This window comes from Diceros bicornis, unplaced genomic scaffold (assembly GCF_020826845.1).
Source record: "Diceros bicornis minor isolate mBicDic1 unplaced genomic scaffold, mDicBic1.mat.cur scaffold_95_ctg1, whole genome shotgun sequence".
NCBI classification, from domain to species: domain Eukaryota; kingdom Metazoa; phylum Chordata; class Mammalia; order Perissodactyla; family Rhinocerotidae; genus Diceros; species Diceros bicornis.
In genome coordinates this window covers 256,110-272,302 of record NW_026691844.1, presented here as the reverse complement: position 1 = coordinate 272,302, position 16,193 = coordinate 256,110, and the positions used below count along the sequence as shown (strand labels likewise).

At 39.7% G+C, this 16,193-nt stretch overlaps 1 protein-coding gene across 1 annotated transcript in view; it reads right to left on the bottom strand.

Annotated features, from left to right (window-relative positions):
- LOC131403908 (centrosomal protein kizuna-like) overlaps positions 1–14,731 on the bottom strand; it is a 66,248-nt gene extending 51,517 nt beyond the window's left edge. Inside the window, 2 exon segments of the mRNA XM_058538132.1 lie at positions 13,373–13,688; positions 14,133–14,731. Of these exon segments, the coding sequence (XP_058394115.1) occupies positions 13,373–13,688; positions 14,133–14,730 (914 nt within the window). The 5' untranslated portion in view covers position 14,731.
- Between the last annotated feature and the right edge of the window lie 1,462 nt (positions 14,732–16,193).

Genomic DNA, 16,193 nt, shown 5'->3' with positions numbered 1-16,193 from the left:
TTAAAAGTCCCTCTGGTTTTAACCTCTGCGAGTGTTCTCGGTATCCCCGACTCCTGCCTTTGCTCTAGGGCACCCACCTCTTCTGACTGAGGCCAGAAGCCTATGGTGAGAAGGGTGGGAAAGGCTGGGGAACCAGGTTCAGGTCGGTCAATGGAGACTTCTTTTAACATCTCCCGTACAGACACTGAGTGACAGTTAATGCCTACTTCGCTGACCATCTGGTCTGAGGACTGCTGCCCTCTTGGAAGCCTGGTTCTGGACTTGTAAAAATTTAAACCAAAATAAAGATAAGGAAAGTCTTAGATTTTTCAGATCAAAGTAGGTGAGCTAACAGGAGAGGCACAGGCAAGACTGGGGCATGAAGTGCCAGGCAGAACAGGAAGGGGATACGCTGACAGCCCCACCTGCTGGCACCAGGTTATCTTTTCAAAAGTGTAATGCACAACCTTACTTTGGGAACAAAAGCGATCATTTGTGGGGCAGCAAGAAAAAGCTCAGGGGGCCACTTGTTGAGGGGCAGAGGTCAGGTCCAGGAAAAACAAGAGACAGTGGTGAAGAAAAAAAGCAAGTGAAGCAGACACCTGAAGGCATCATCACATCTGAAGGAACACTGAATCCATAAACATGCTTCCAGCTCCGCTTAGAGTGACTTGCGGGTAAATGCTACAAGAAACACAGTTTTATGCAAGAATTTCAGATGCAAGAACTTCCTTCCCATATTTAACTTTGAAGAGGGGCTAAATTAAAATCACTAGAGGAGATTCACTTCATGTGATCACATTTTTATGACCCTGAGAAACCAAGGCTTTCATTTATTTAGTGTAAAAGGCAGCATTACGTTTTGCTGTCAGCCATACTCCAGGGGGGAAGGAACAAAGCAACTCTGCGAGTGCTTTGCTCAGCTTGAAGAAGGGCACACAGCACTTCCTCAGCTTATTTGAGGCTGGAAGGCACAAAAATCAATACGGACAGAGCAAAAGGTCAAATTGCCACCGCTTAGTTTTCTTTTCTTTTCCTAATTAAATAATCTAATTTGCTTCTGGAGCTTCCTTATTCAACCTAATGAAATATTATCTCTGATATTCCAGTTTTTTAGGCAGTAGAGAGTTACTGGGAACCAGCCCAGGGTATCAGTTAAGAATACAGACTCTGGACCCAGACGGCCGAGCTCAAAGTACACTGAGCCACTTTGTGACTTTGAACATAACTTCTCTGTGTCTCAGTTTTCTCCTTTGTAAAAGGGTAATGATGATAGGACTAAATGGATTATTATAAACAAAGCTCTTCACAACAGTGCCTGGCACAGAGTGGGTGCTATTGAAGGGTACATCACCATTATGACTGTGATTTGCATGGTAGAGCACAGAAATTAAGAGCATGAATTCTGGCATCCGGCTGTCAGTTCGAATGCTAGCTGCACCTCTAAGGTTATTTAATCCTTCTAAACCTCACTTGAAATACTCCACTTGGCATCTGCAGCACAACTTCTTCTCGGTTCTCTTGATTCTTCCCTGCAGCTTCGCCTCAAACTCCTTTGCTGTTTCCTGCTCATTTTCCTGACCTTGAATGTGGAGCCAGGCCTTGGGCTGCTTTCCTATTCACACTCATTGCCTAATGTTCTTCTCAGGGTCCACGGCTTTAAAGTGCATTTATACTCTGATGATTCAGTAAAGTTGCAGGATACAGAATCAACATACAAAAATCAGTTGCATTTCTATATAACAATCCAAAGAAAACAATCCCATTTACAATAGTATCAAAAAGAATAAAATACTTAGGAATAAATTTAACCAAGGAGGCAAAAGACTTGTACATTAAAAACTACAAAACATAGCTGAAAGAAATTAAAGAAGACACAGACAAATGAAAGATATCTCATATTCATGGATTGGAAGATTTAATATTGTTAAAATGTTCACACTATCCAAAGTGAGCTACACATTCAATGCAATCCCTATCAAAATCCCAATGGCATTTTTCACAGAAATAGAAAAACCAATCCTAAAATTCATATGGAACCACAAAGGACTCTGAATAGCCAAAATAACATGGAGAAAATGAACAAAGCTGGAGGAGTCACATCTACTGATTGCAAAACATATTACAAAGCTACAATAATCAAAACAGTATGGTACTGGCATAAACACAGACACACAGACAAATGGAACAGAATAGAAACCCAGAAATAAATCCACATATATATAGTCAACTGATCTTTGACAAGGGCATCAAGGAGGCACAATGGGGAAAAGATAGTCTCTTCAACAAATGGTGCTGTTATTCACGTGCAAAAGGACACAATTGGACCCTTATCTTACACTATACACAAAAATCAACTCAAAATAGACTTAAAAATCAACTTAAACGTAAGACCTGAAACTGTAAAACTCCTACAAGAAAACATAGGGGAAAAGCTGCCTGACATTGGTCTTAGCAATGATTTCTTAAATATGACATCAAAAGCACAGGCAACAAAAGCAAAAATAGATAAGTGGGCCTACATCAAACTAGAAAATTTCTACACAGCAAAGGAAACAATCAACAGAGTGAAAAGGCAACCTACAGAATGGGAAAAATATCTGCAAACCATATATCTGATAAGAGGTTAACATCCAAAATACAAAAGGAACTCTAACAACTCAATTGCAAAAAACCAAATAACCTGATTAAAAAATGGAGAAAGGATTTGAATACATATTTCTCAAAAGACGATATATAAATGGCCAACAGGTATATGAAAAGATGCTTAACATTACTTATCATCGGGGAAATGCAAATCAAAACCACAATGAGATATCACTTCATACTTCATACTTAGGATGGCCATTATTAAAAAAAAAAAGAAAGAAAAGAAAATAACAAGTATTGTTGAGGATGTGGAAAAACTGGAACCCTGTGCACTATTAGTGGGAGTGTAAAATGTTGCAGCCGCTATGGAAAACAGCATGGAAGTTCCTCAAAAAATTAAAAATAGAACTACTATATGATCCAGCAATCTCGCTCTGGGTATTTATCCAAAAGAACTGAAATCAGGATCTCAGAGACATAGCCGCACTCCCATGTTCACTGCAGCATTATTCACAATAGCTAAGAGGGGGAAACAAACTAAATGTCATCGACAGATGAATGGATAAAAAAAATGTAGTATATAAATGCAATGGAATATTATTTAGCCATAAAAAGAAGGAAATCCTGTCAGATGCTACAACATGGATGAACCTTGAGGACATCATGCTACACGAAATAAGTCAGTCACAGAAGGACAAACACTGGTTGGTTCCACTTATATGAGATATCTGAAGTAGTCAAATTCATAGAAGTAGAAAGTAGCATTCTACTTCTACTTGGCGGTTGCCAGGGGCTGGGGGAAGAGGGAAATGAGGATTTACTGTTCAATGAGTATGAAGTTTCAGTCATTCAAGATGAAAAAGTTCTAGGGATATGCTATACAACAGTGTGCTTACAGTTAACAATATTGTACTGTACATGTAAAAATGTTAACTTTTCAATAAATGGTGCTGGAACGGGATAGCCACATGAACAAAAATGAATCTAGGCACAGATCTTATACCCTTCACAAAAATTAACTCAAAATGGATCACAGACCTAAATGTAAAATATAAAACTATAAAACTCCTAGAAGATAACATAGGAGAAAGTCTAGATGACTTTGGGTATGGTGATAACTTTTTATTCATTTATTTATTTTTTATTCTTTTGTGAGGAAGATCAACCCTGAGCTAACATCCACGCTAATCCTCCTCTTTTTGCTGAGGAAGACCGGCTCTGAGCTAACATCTATTGCCAATCCTCCTCCTTTTTTTTTTTTTTCCCAAAGCCCCAGTAGATAGTTGTATGTTATAGTTGCACATCCTTCTAGTTGCTGTATGTGGGACGCGGCCTCAGCATGGCCAGAGAAGCAGTGCTTCAGTGCACGCCCGGGATCTGAACCCGGGCCGCCAGTAGCGGAGTGCGCGCACTTAACCGCTAAGCCACGGGGCCGGCCCTGATGATGACTTTTTAGATAAAACACTAAAGACATGATCCACGAACAAAATAACTAATAAGCTAGACTTCGTTAAAATTAAAAAACTTATGCTCTGCAAAAGATAACATCAAGAGAATGAGAAGACAAGCCACAGACTGGGAGAAAATATTTGCAAAAGACACATCTGATAAAGGACTTATATCCAAAATATACAAAGAGCTCTTTAAAACTCAACAATAAGAAAACGAATAACCCAACTAAAAAACGGGAAAAGATCTGAACAGACACCTCACCAAAGAAGATATACAGATGGTAAATAAGCATATGAAAAGATACTCAACATCATATGTCATTAGGGAACTGCAAATTAAAACAAGAAGATATCATTACATACCTATTAGAATGGCTAAAATCCAAAAAAACTGACAATAACAAATGCTAACAAGGATTATAGAAACAAGAACTCTCATTCATTGCTGATGGGAATGCAAAATGGTACAGCCACTTTGGAAGACAGTTTGGGAGCCTCTTATAAAACTAAACATAGTCTTACCAAACAATCCAGCAATTGCACTCTTCGGTATTTACCCAAATGAACTGAAAACTTACATCCACACAAAAACCTGCACACGGATGTCTACAGCAGCTTTATTCACAATTGCCAACAATGTGGAAGGCACAAAGATGTCCTTCAGTAGCTGAATGGATAAACTGCAGTACATCAAGACAACATAATATTATTCAGCACTAAAAAGAAATGATCTATCAAGCCGCAAAAAGACATGGAGGAACCTCAAAGGCATATTACTAAGTGAAAGAACCCAATCTGAAAAGGCTACATACTATATGATTTCAAGAATATGACATTCTGGAAAAGCCAAAACTATAAACTGTAAAAGGATCAGTAGTTAGCAGGGGGTGGGGGTGGGGGTATGAATAGGTAGAGCACACAGGATTTTTAGGGCAGTGAAAATACTCTTTATGATACTATAATGATGGATACATGTCATTATACATTGTTCAAACTCATAGAATGTACAATACCAAGGGTGAATTGTAATATAAATTGTGGACTTTGGGTGATTATGATGTGTCAATGCAGGTTCATCAGTTGTAACAAATGTACCACTCTGGTGTAGGATATTGATGATGGGGGAGGCTATGTATGTGTAGGGGCAGGCGGTATATAGGAAATCTCTGTACCTAATTCTTAATTTTATTGTGAACCTAAAACTGTTCCAAAAAATAAAGTCTTAAAAAATGTTAAGAGGATAGATCTCATGTTATGTATTATTTTATTTTATTTATTTATTTTTCCCCCCTAAGCCGCAGTAGATAGTTGTATGTCATAGTTGCACATCCTTCTAGTTGCTGTACGTGGGACGCGGCCTCAGCATGGCTGGAGAAGCGGTGCGTCGGTGCGCGCCCGGGATCTGAACCTGGGCCGCCAGCAGCGGAGCACGCGCACTTAACCGCTAAGCCACGGGGCTGGCCCTGTATGTTTTTTTAAACACAAAAAATATATGTATATCCAGAATTTGACACTTCTCACTGCTGCCACCCTGAACCAAGGCACCACCACCTACTCCCTAGATTACTGTAATACTGTCTAAACAGGTCTCCTTGCTCCCACCCTGTCCCCTACAGTTCATTTTCCATTAAGCAGCCAGAGTGGTTCTTCACCTCCCTTGAAGCACAATCCAAAGTTCTTCCTACAGCCTACAAGACCCTTTGTGATGTGGCCCACTGATATTTCTCTCACTCCATCTCCTACCTTCCTCACTCACCTGTTGTGGTCCAGCTGCACTGGCTTCTTTGCTGTTCCTAGAAACACCACGTATGCTCCCACTAGAGGGCCTCTGTACTTGCTGTTCCTGCTGCATGGTATTCTCTTCCTCAAGATATATCCCACTCATCTCCAAGACACTGAAGGAGAGAAATGAAACATAAATTGATAAACAAACAAATATACCAGGGTGAAAATTAAGGTAACAAAGAATAAATCAGGTTAAATAGACAGAGAAGGCATGGGTACAATTTAATGTGGCTTACTCTCACTCACTTTAGATCTCCTCTCAAATGTCAAATCACCACAGAGACTTTCCCTGAGTATCCTACACTAAATTGCATCTATGCATTCTCTATCCACTTAACCTGCTCGTTCTTTGTCATAATATTTTCACACAGATTGTTTATTGGTTTGTGTTTTCTTCCTCCCCTCCACACGCATGATCATAAATACCATAAGAGCAAGAGTAGTGCCTGGGACAGAGTAGGCACTCAGTAAATATTTAATGTTAAATGAACAAAGTCCTATACTAGCTATCTATAGACTCGTAACAAACTACCCCAAAGCTTTGTAGCTTAAAACAACAACCATTTTGGGGCCGGCCCCGTGGTGTAGTGGTTAAGCGTGCGCTCTCCGCTGCTCGCAGCCTGGGTTTGGATCCCGGGCGCGCACCACGCGCCGCTTGTCAGGCCATGCTGTGGCGGCATCCCATCTAAAGTAGAGGAAGATGGGCATGCATGTTAGCTCAGGGCCAGTCTTCCTCAGCAAAAAGAGGAGGATTGGCATGGATGTTAGCTCAGGGCTGATCTTCCTTACACACACACACACACACAAAACAATAATAATAAAAAAAAAATCACCACCATTTTATTATATCTGATGACTTTGTGGATCAGAAAATCAGTCAGGGCTTGGCTGAGTGGATTCTTCTGTTTTAGGTATTATTGAGAGAGGTTATTCAGTGATATCAGCTGGTGGATGCACTTGGTAGAGGGTCCAAGAAGGCTTCGCCTACATGTCTGGTACTTTGGAGGGGATAGCTGCAAGGATGGGCACAGCTGGGACCACAGTCTAGAGCACCTACACATAATTTCTTTACCACGGCAGGCTCAGAATAGTCAGACTTCTTACATGGTGGTTCAGGGTTCCAAGAACACATGTTCCAGCAAAAAGAGTGGCAACTGCATGGCCTTTTATAACTCAACTTTGGAAGTCACAGAGGATCAATTCTACCATGCTCTACTTGGTTGAAGCAGTCATAAGCCCATCCATATTCAAGGGAAGGGGAGAGAGATCCCATCTTTTAATAAGAGGAGTGTTGAAGAATTTGTAGCCATATTTCAGATTGCTACAACCCCATACCTCACAGTACACAGCTTTGGGCCTACTAGGTATTCAGGAAATTTTGGTTGACTCAAAATGGAATTATAGAATGAGATTTTCAACTAAAGTACTATAACTAGAAGAGAGAACAGTTTGGTTCTTTAATACAGGGGTTTATAAAAAATAATTAATTTTAAATGGTCTACATAATTTCAAAACCAAAAAACTAAACATCAAACTCAAAACAGACCATCTATGAGGGGCTCACCAATACACTGGACATAGCTGAGGAAAGAATCAGTGAGCTTGAGGATATGTCAGTACAAATTTCCCAAACTGAAATGCAAAGAGAAGGAAGAATGAAAAAAAAATGGGACAGAACATCCAAGAATTGTAGGATAATTACAAAGGGTCTAACATACAAGTAATGGGAATACCGGAAGGAGGAGAAAGAGAGAAAGGAGCAGAAGGAATATTTGAAGTAGTAATGGCTAAGAATTTTCCAAAGTTAACAACATATACCACCAAACTACAGATCCAGGAAGCTCAGAGAACACCAAGTAGGATAATTACCCAAAAAATCTACACCTAGGAATATCACAAAAATCCTTAAAGTGTATGTACCTAACAACAGAGCATTGAAATACACAGGCAAAAAGTGATAGAACTGCAAGGAGAAATAGATAAAGCCACTATTATAGTTGACTATTTAGTCACCTCTGTCGGTGACTAACATATCCAGCAGGTAAAAAGCAGCAAGGATATAGCTCAACTGAATAGCACCATTAAATTGGATCTAATCGACATTTATAAGATACTTCATCCAACAACGGCAAAATACACATGGTCACATGGAACGTTTGCTAAGACAAACCACATTCTGGGCCATAAAACACACCTCAACAAAGTTACAAGAACAGAAGTCATAGAAAGTATGTTCTCAGACCACAACAGAATTAAACTGAGATCAATAACAGAAATATAGCTAGGAAATCTCAAAATATTTGGGGATTAAACAACACACTCCTAAACACATGGGTAAAAGAGGAAGTCTCAAAAGAAATTTAAAAATATTTTGAACTGAACGAAAATGAAAATACAACTTATCAAAATTTGTGGGACGCAGTGAAAGCAGTGCTTACAGGGAAATTTATAGCACTGAATGCACACAGTAGAAAAGAAGAAAGCTCTAAAAGTCAATAATCTAAGCTCCCACCTTAGGAAACTAGAAAAGAGAAGAGGAAATTAAATTCAAAGTGAGCAGAAGTAAAGAAGTAATAAAACTTAGAGCAGAAATAACTGAAATTGAAAATAGGCAAACAATAAAGAAAATCAAAAAACAAAAAGCTGGTTCTTTGGGGAAAAACCCAACAAAGTGGATAAACCTCTAGCCAGGTTTATTAGTCTGCTCAGGTTGCCATAACAAAATATCACAAATTGGGTGATTTAGACAACAAAAATTTATTTTTTGCAATTCTAGAGGCAGGGAAGTCCAAGATCAAGGTGTCAGCTGATTTGGTTCCTAGTGAGACTTGCAGATGGCTACCTCTCACTGTGTCCTCACATGGCAGAGAAAGAAAGCTCTGGTGTCTCTTCCTCTTCTTTTAAGAGATCAGCCCTATTGGATAACGGTTCACCCTTATGATCTCATTTAATCTTCATCATCTCCTCATAGGCAATCTCATTTAAAGCTCAGGGTCCTCTTCCAAGTTCACTGGTTGTTGGCAGAATTCAGGTCCTCGTGGCTACAGGACTGAGGCCCTCAGCTCCCACAGGGCACATACCATCGTCTGCCATGTGGCCTTCATCACAAGATGGCAAGTTTGCTTCTTCAGGTGAACAGGAGACTATCTCAGCTGCTTTGAACCTGATTTCAGTAAGTGCCCAGTCCCTTTTAAAGGTTGATCTGTTTAGGTCTGGCCCACTCCTAACAATTCCTTTTTGATTACCTCAAAGTCAACTGATTTGGGGACTTTCATTATGTTTGCAAAATTCTTCATCTCTGTCACATAACATAGCCTAATCACAGAAAGGAAATCCTTCAAACTCACAGTCCTGCCCGCACGCAAAGTGAGGGGATTATACAGAGTGTACATCAGGGGGCAGGAACCTCAGGGGCCATCTCAGAATTCTGCCCACCAGTGTATACAATTAATCCTGATGAAACTAATGATGTCAGATTAATTCTCCTAAATCAAGTTACTCACCATACCACTCTTCTCTTAAAATAACCTTCAATAGTTCTGGAAAACACAGAGAAGGAACTTTAAATTCTTTACCCTGATATTCAAGGTCTTTCTCAAACATGACCCAGGCAACATTTTAAACCTTTACTCCAACAAGCCCTGCTCAATGAGCCCTTAGTCACACGCTTTGCTCTGCCCTCACATGCCCTTTGTGTTCTCTGTATCTGCATTCCTTCTTGCACTCTTCCTCCAGAGCTCATTCACCCCTTTCCCTGCTCCTTATTCAAGCCTTTACAGCCTTCAAGATGCTGCATCAACACCGGGATAAAACCTTTCCTGACCCTTTTGACTCACACTGAGGTTATCTTCATTTGAATTTGTCCTCAAGTACTGTGGTGGATTGCAAAAAACAACCATAATCTTCCCATTCCTGTGTGCAATCATTTGCAATGTGACTTTGCCACTCATCCCATCAAGAGGTGGATTATATTTTTTCACCTCTTGACTCTAGGCTGGGTCCTGTGACTTTCTTTAACTAATGGGACATGAGCAAACCTGACACAAGCAGACACTTTAAAGCATTTGTGCACTGGGGCTTGCCCTCTTGCTGTGCTGGGAACCCTGCTACCCCCACCAGGTGACTGAGGTTGGACTACTCTACTGGACGATGAGGGACACCTGGCCAAATAATTCTTGTAGCCCCAAATGACACTGGGCCAACCACCTGGCACCTGAAAAATAATAAATGTCTGGTGTTTTAGGTCATGGAGCTTTGTACCAATGTTTGCAGCAAACTACTCTTTAAGAATGAGATTCAAGGTCCTCCTTTTTAACAACATTGCTTTTACTCAGCTTCATTCTAATATGCTTTCTTGTGAGAAATGTGAATTATAGCTTGCAATGAGGGAACTGTGCAGGAAGCACAAGCTGGTCTTCAATTATCTGGAAATATCCATGGGGGTGGGTCATGAACCTTCTCAAAGATGCTTGGCTTTTAAACAGAGAAGCAATCCATATGTCCATCAACAGATGAATGGATAAACAAAATGTGGTATATCCATACACTGGAATATTATTTAGCCTAAAAAGGAATGAAGTTCTGATACCTGCTACAACATGGATGAATCTTGAAAATGTTATGTGAATTGAAATAGACCAAAAGGACAAATATATAAGGGGGACAAAAAAGTTTTGGAAATAGGTAGTGGTGATGGTTGTACAATATCATGAACATAATTAACGTCACTAAATTGTACACTTAAAAATGGAAAATTTTATGTTATATACATTTTAACACAGCATTTAAATATTAATAATATAATATGCCAAAAACTCTTGAATTATACACTTTAAATGGGTGGATTGTATGGTACGTGAATTATATCTCAATAAAGCTGTTAAAAAGTTTTTTTAAATAAAACAAACAAAAAACAAGAGAAAACACCACCAAAAGTCACCCTTGATTTCACTTTTCTCCTCAGATGGAAACTACGCTGCATACTGCACATCTATTTTCCCTTCACTGCCAGGAAGCTTAAGACCAAGTTTTATGTTCAAGGTCAGCAACTCAGCTGGCACATAGATGTGCTCAAACATAGTATCTATCATCATTCTCATCAAATCAGAGGTTCCGCTTTCCTGTTCAGATCCTTCTATGTGTCTTCCTTTGTCCCATCTCTCGATCTTTGTTAACTAAAATTCATTCAAGTGACTTTTCTCCAGGCCCCCAACAGACCCTAAAGTAAACTGAGATAATGAACCTTTGAGGTCATAGTATTAGCTCTGTAAATATGACACTATAGTCTCAGATGAATAATTAACCCTCAGAGCAAGGAGAAGAGCTCATGCTAAAGAGGAAATAAGAGAACGCAGCGCCTCAAAAGCGGTGAGGATGTCAGCAGGTTAACCAGGATCATTTAAACCACCTTCAACCTATTCCTGGGTAGTACTTTTTTTGTTTGTTTGTTTATTTATTTATTTATTTTTTCCCCCAAAGCCCCAGTAGATAGCTGTATGTCATAGATGCAAATCCTTCTAGTTGCTGTACGTGGGACACGGCCTCAGCATGGCCCGAGAAGCGGTGCGTCAGTGTGCGCCTGGGATCCGAACCTGGGCCGCCAGCAGCGGAGCGCGCGCACTTAACCGCTAAGCCACAGGGCCGGCCCCTGGGTAGTACTTTTACCACAGAAAATCAAAGGGCTCAAATTTGGTAACAGACAGAAAACAACTATTGCTGACTGACCTTTCATTCTGGGACCATTCCATTAGGACAAACTATTCAAAAATTCCCCAAATGCCCATATTTTCTAACAAATTTTGGAAAACTATATCCCAAAATTCTGAGGAACTTGGCTTTAAGATCATAGGAAAAAGTCAGTCATATAGGAGAAGGAGAGAGAGAACATTCTTAATTCTATACACATACCCAACTTTTTTCATCTCAGAAAAAGCCTGAGTCCTGGGTAAGCACGCTAGTCCCCCAGTTAATCCACCAAACTACTTACTTGTCCAATGAATTGCTATAAAAAGAAGCCTACAAATACGAAACCCAAAACAGATACATTCTATCTCTAGTAATAAAGTTTCTGATGATGTAGTATATAATACCTGTACCTCTCTGACGAGAGAAGTATTCTTACTAGAAAAATCCAATGGGGGGCCAGCCCGGGGGCACAAGCGGTTAAGTGCATGCGCTCCGCTGCGGCGGCCCAGGGTTCGCTGCTTTGGATCCCGGGCGCGCACTGACGCACCACTTGTCAAGCCATGCTGTGGCGGCGTCCCATATAAAGTGGAGGAAGATGGCCATGGATGTTAGCCCAGGGCCAGTCTTCCTCAGCAAAAAGAGGAGGATTGGCAGATGTTACCTCAGGGCCGATCTTCCTCACACATGCACAAAAAAATCCATTTGGCTTGCCACTCTAATAAATCAAATTTCCCAATGACAGGAACCATGTTAGTTCTTCCATCCACAGTACAAGTACTTTGTACTTGGATGTGCTATTAATAAATATTTCTTGAACATCACTTTAAAGTCAATCAGACTATAAATTAAAATTTTCACCATAAGTAGATAATGAATGGTAAGAGGCAATACATTAAAGGTGCAACGCTGCTCTAAAAGAGAACATATCCCCTCATATACAAGGATGCCCACTTGGCTTTTCACTGTTGCTGGGACTGTTGGAGCGAAAGAGTGACGGCATCACAGTGTAACAGAAAATTCTAGTGGTGGCATGTGGGTTGGGGAGGCAGGCTGTATGGAAGGTCTGCCCCAACGGCCTCCGTGTCATTCCTATGCCCCTAGCCTTGATTTCCTCATTTTTAAAAGGCGAGATCTACCTTAGTTTGTTACGTAGGTTCCTTCCACTCCTAAAAGAGATTTGATGCTATTAGAGTTATTTTTCATTGCAGAATTGGTTTTCAACAGTTTCCATGTTTTCTACACAATTCCACCTAGTACCTCCAATCAATAATAAAAAATTATACATGAGCTTTCATGAGTTGGATATTATAATAAGTGCTCAAAATGTATAACACTGATGTTGTTCCTATTTAACATTAAAGATTCCAGTGTCCTCATATTTACATTCAGAAAAGGAAAGCTGTCTTAGATATACACTTAGAAGAACTTATTAACTCATATTTAATCGTATGACAAAAATGACACCATGGCAAGGGATATTAGGATTAAGCAAATTAATTAGATACAAAGTTCCTAGCCTCTAAAGCTGAATTCCTAGTAAGTTTAACCGTTTGTCACCTTCTGTGTTACCACAACTTCAAAATGATTTGTTTTCTTAAAAGGCTGGAGGGTAGGGGTGGGGGGAATGACTTATGAATTAACCAGGGATTGTTTGGATATAATTATAAACTGCAAATCACCATGATTTCAATGATATTCAGACTTTTAAAGCTATTTTATAAAAAAAGAAAAGAAAGCAAATTAGACCTTTGCTAACAGATTATTTATGAGTAAGGAACTTATACATTCATGACTGAGTGTTCGACAATACATTCCCAGTGGAATGATCTCTAAAAATGTCTATAATTATTTATAGAATAGTAAAAAAAAATTCAATGGCTTACTCTCTTGTTGGTGAGTTAGTGGAGGATTCCTTTTTTGAATCAGGAGGGCTTAGAGTTCGCAAAATACAATTATGTTTTTCGGTGGATAGGGCACCTCTTTCTTGCTCAGAGTGGATTAATTTTCAGGCCTCTATTCCATCTTCTCCCTCCATCTTGTCACTCGGATTTGGCTGTGGTTCTGGACTCTCTAAAATCAGATCATCTTCACTTACGGCAACTGTGAGGTCACTGATGCTGCTCAGACTTTCCTCTTCCTGCTGTTGCTGCATTTTCCTGAAGGGCTTCTGTGCCTCGGGGTCCCGGTGAGGAGGATGATCTGGAAGAGGGGATATGAAGAGACTACTGATCACTAAGTGCAGGGAGAAGCGAGGTAAGACGTTCCACCTCACGGAGTGGGATTATTCATCAGTTAAAACATGTAGAAACAATCCATGATTAATTACAGTATTTAAAAACTCATTAAAAATATTTTATTAAATATATTAAAAATATAACAATGAGTTTAAAAATCAGAGAATTCGCTTGTAAGAATATTTCCACATACATATTTAAGAATTCATTAGAATGGAATTTGTTGGCAAAGTCACCACTGTACTTTGTTTTTTGACAAAAGATAAAATTAGAGAGTACACTTTGTTCTTACATAAGACCACTACCACCCAGAAAAACTAAATACCAACAAAAATCAGCAAACAATCTCAGCCTCTCACCCCACCTGAGAAACCTTCCTGAGCAGAATGCTTCTCTTGAGAACACTTACTTTCAGATGCACAGTATTCTGAGACGGATATCGGAGCGACTGGTAGTCTGGCACTGTCTTCCTTGACTTCAATATGTTCCCGTGTCAGTATTTCTCCCTCTGATGCCCCTGATCTGCTGGAACTGTCACACTTTAAATCAGTGGTTCTGCTCCCTGGACGTAATCTTTCCCGTAACAGGGAATGGAGTTCAGCAGACTTTTTGCTTTCAGATAAATTACTCTTGCCGTGACGTGAGTTGCTTCCTATCTCCAAGCAATGAGTCTGTTCCTCCTCAGACAATGGGCTGGCTGTGACTGGCGTTTTCTCACCAATCTGAAGAGATGTCCTTCCATCTATTTTGTCAGACTTATTTAAGCACTGTGTGCCACTATTAGTGCAGACTACATAGCTGTCTGTCACATCACTGCTCTGGGCTGTCTGTTGCTGTGAACGTGGGTCAGGAATTGTTCTGAAGTTCTTCGTGGGTTGGGGAGATTTCTGCTCTGTACTAACATCTCCAGCGCTTGAGATGGCTGACATTTGGCGGCCCATAAAGATTGTTGCTGGTTGATACAATCCTCTTGATACAGCTGTCCCCAAGTTAATCCCTGCCTGCATTGCAACCTGCAGCACCAAAAGAGACGTGAGTTAAATGTATTGTGTATGAACAATTAGGTTGTTTAGGTTGTTTTCAGAAATGAAATGAGGTAAAGGAAGCATCACCATTGAAATCAACAGCTACTATGTTTATAAAACTCATGGCTTCCTACAAAATGAATGAGCAAAAAACTGGTATAGTCCATACTCTTTAATTTTAAAAACAGTGTTGGTTCACAAAGCAAATATTGTCAAGGAACTATGGAATCTATATTTTTCAAAAAGAAATGCATACATTGCACAACTATGTGAATGTACTTAACACCACTGAATTGTACACTTAAATGTGGTTAAAATGGTAAATTTTATGTTATGTACATTTTAGCACAAGCAAAAAAAAAAAGCTGTGAGTTCTAGCCACTTTCCTCAGAGATGCTCAGATTTGATGGAGCTAGGAAGGTACCTGATGAAAAAAAAAAAAGGGAGAGGGAGAGAAAGAGATGCATACAAAGGACTACCAGAGGTTTCAAAACTCTATTTCTGGTATTATGTGTGATATAAAAAACCCTCCAATAATCACATTCAAGATTGCATTATAATATTCTGCATATGTGCAAACAGCCATAATTTCTAGTCAACCTCAAATAACAACAACAGTTTTTCCTGAACATCTTCAAATAATTTTAAATACATTTAAAGCAATTTAAATTTACTGGCATGTCTATCAGGAGAATGAACATTGTCTCTTCCTTGAAAAGAGAGAGGGGAGGGGAGAGGTGGAAAAAGAAACAGAAGCAATTGGTTCAGTGGCTTGATCAAGGACGCACAGTGGGAAGCAGAACTGGAAGTAACAACCCTGAAGCCTTGAGGAATTTAAGTGCTTTTCTTCCAAAGAGACCAAAGCATCTCCACATATACAGTAGCATTTAGTTCACAGAGCCCTACAGAATAGATGGGGAGACGTATTTGCACCCCTTTTCTGCATATGGAAAAACTGAGGCCCAAATGTTCAGACAGAAAATGCCATAAACACAGCTGAAACAGAATCAGGTGTTGCTTCTCTTCAAATATACCATCTCTTCTATTCCAAAAAATAAAAGAAACAACTTTGATGTTAAAAACAAATGAACAGAGATGTCAGAGAAAATGGTAGAATAAGAACCTCTCAAAATTCTATGTTTCATAAAAGAAACAGTGACACTGGAAAACATCTTCGACACTGGAAAATAACTTAGAATTCCGGAGATTAACCACAGGCTTGCAGCAATCAGGGGAGCATTTACTCAAGAAAAACAACTGAATCTTGGTAGGAACAGTACACTTTATGGTGCTTTATCTTGTCCTATTCTCATTTCCCACTCTTCAGGTCTGCGGTAACTTTGAAAATCCACAGCCTGTAACCCAGCAGTCTAACAGCTACTGGAAGGAGTGGAAAAGAGATGGAATTCCTTCAACGCCCCATTCTCAGAGAACTGTCATTACGT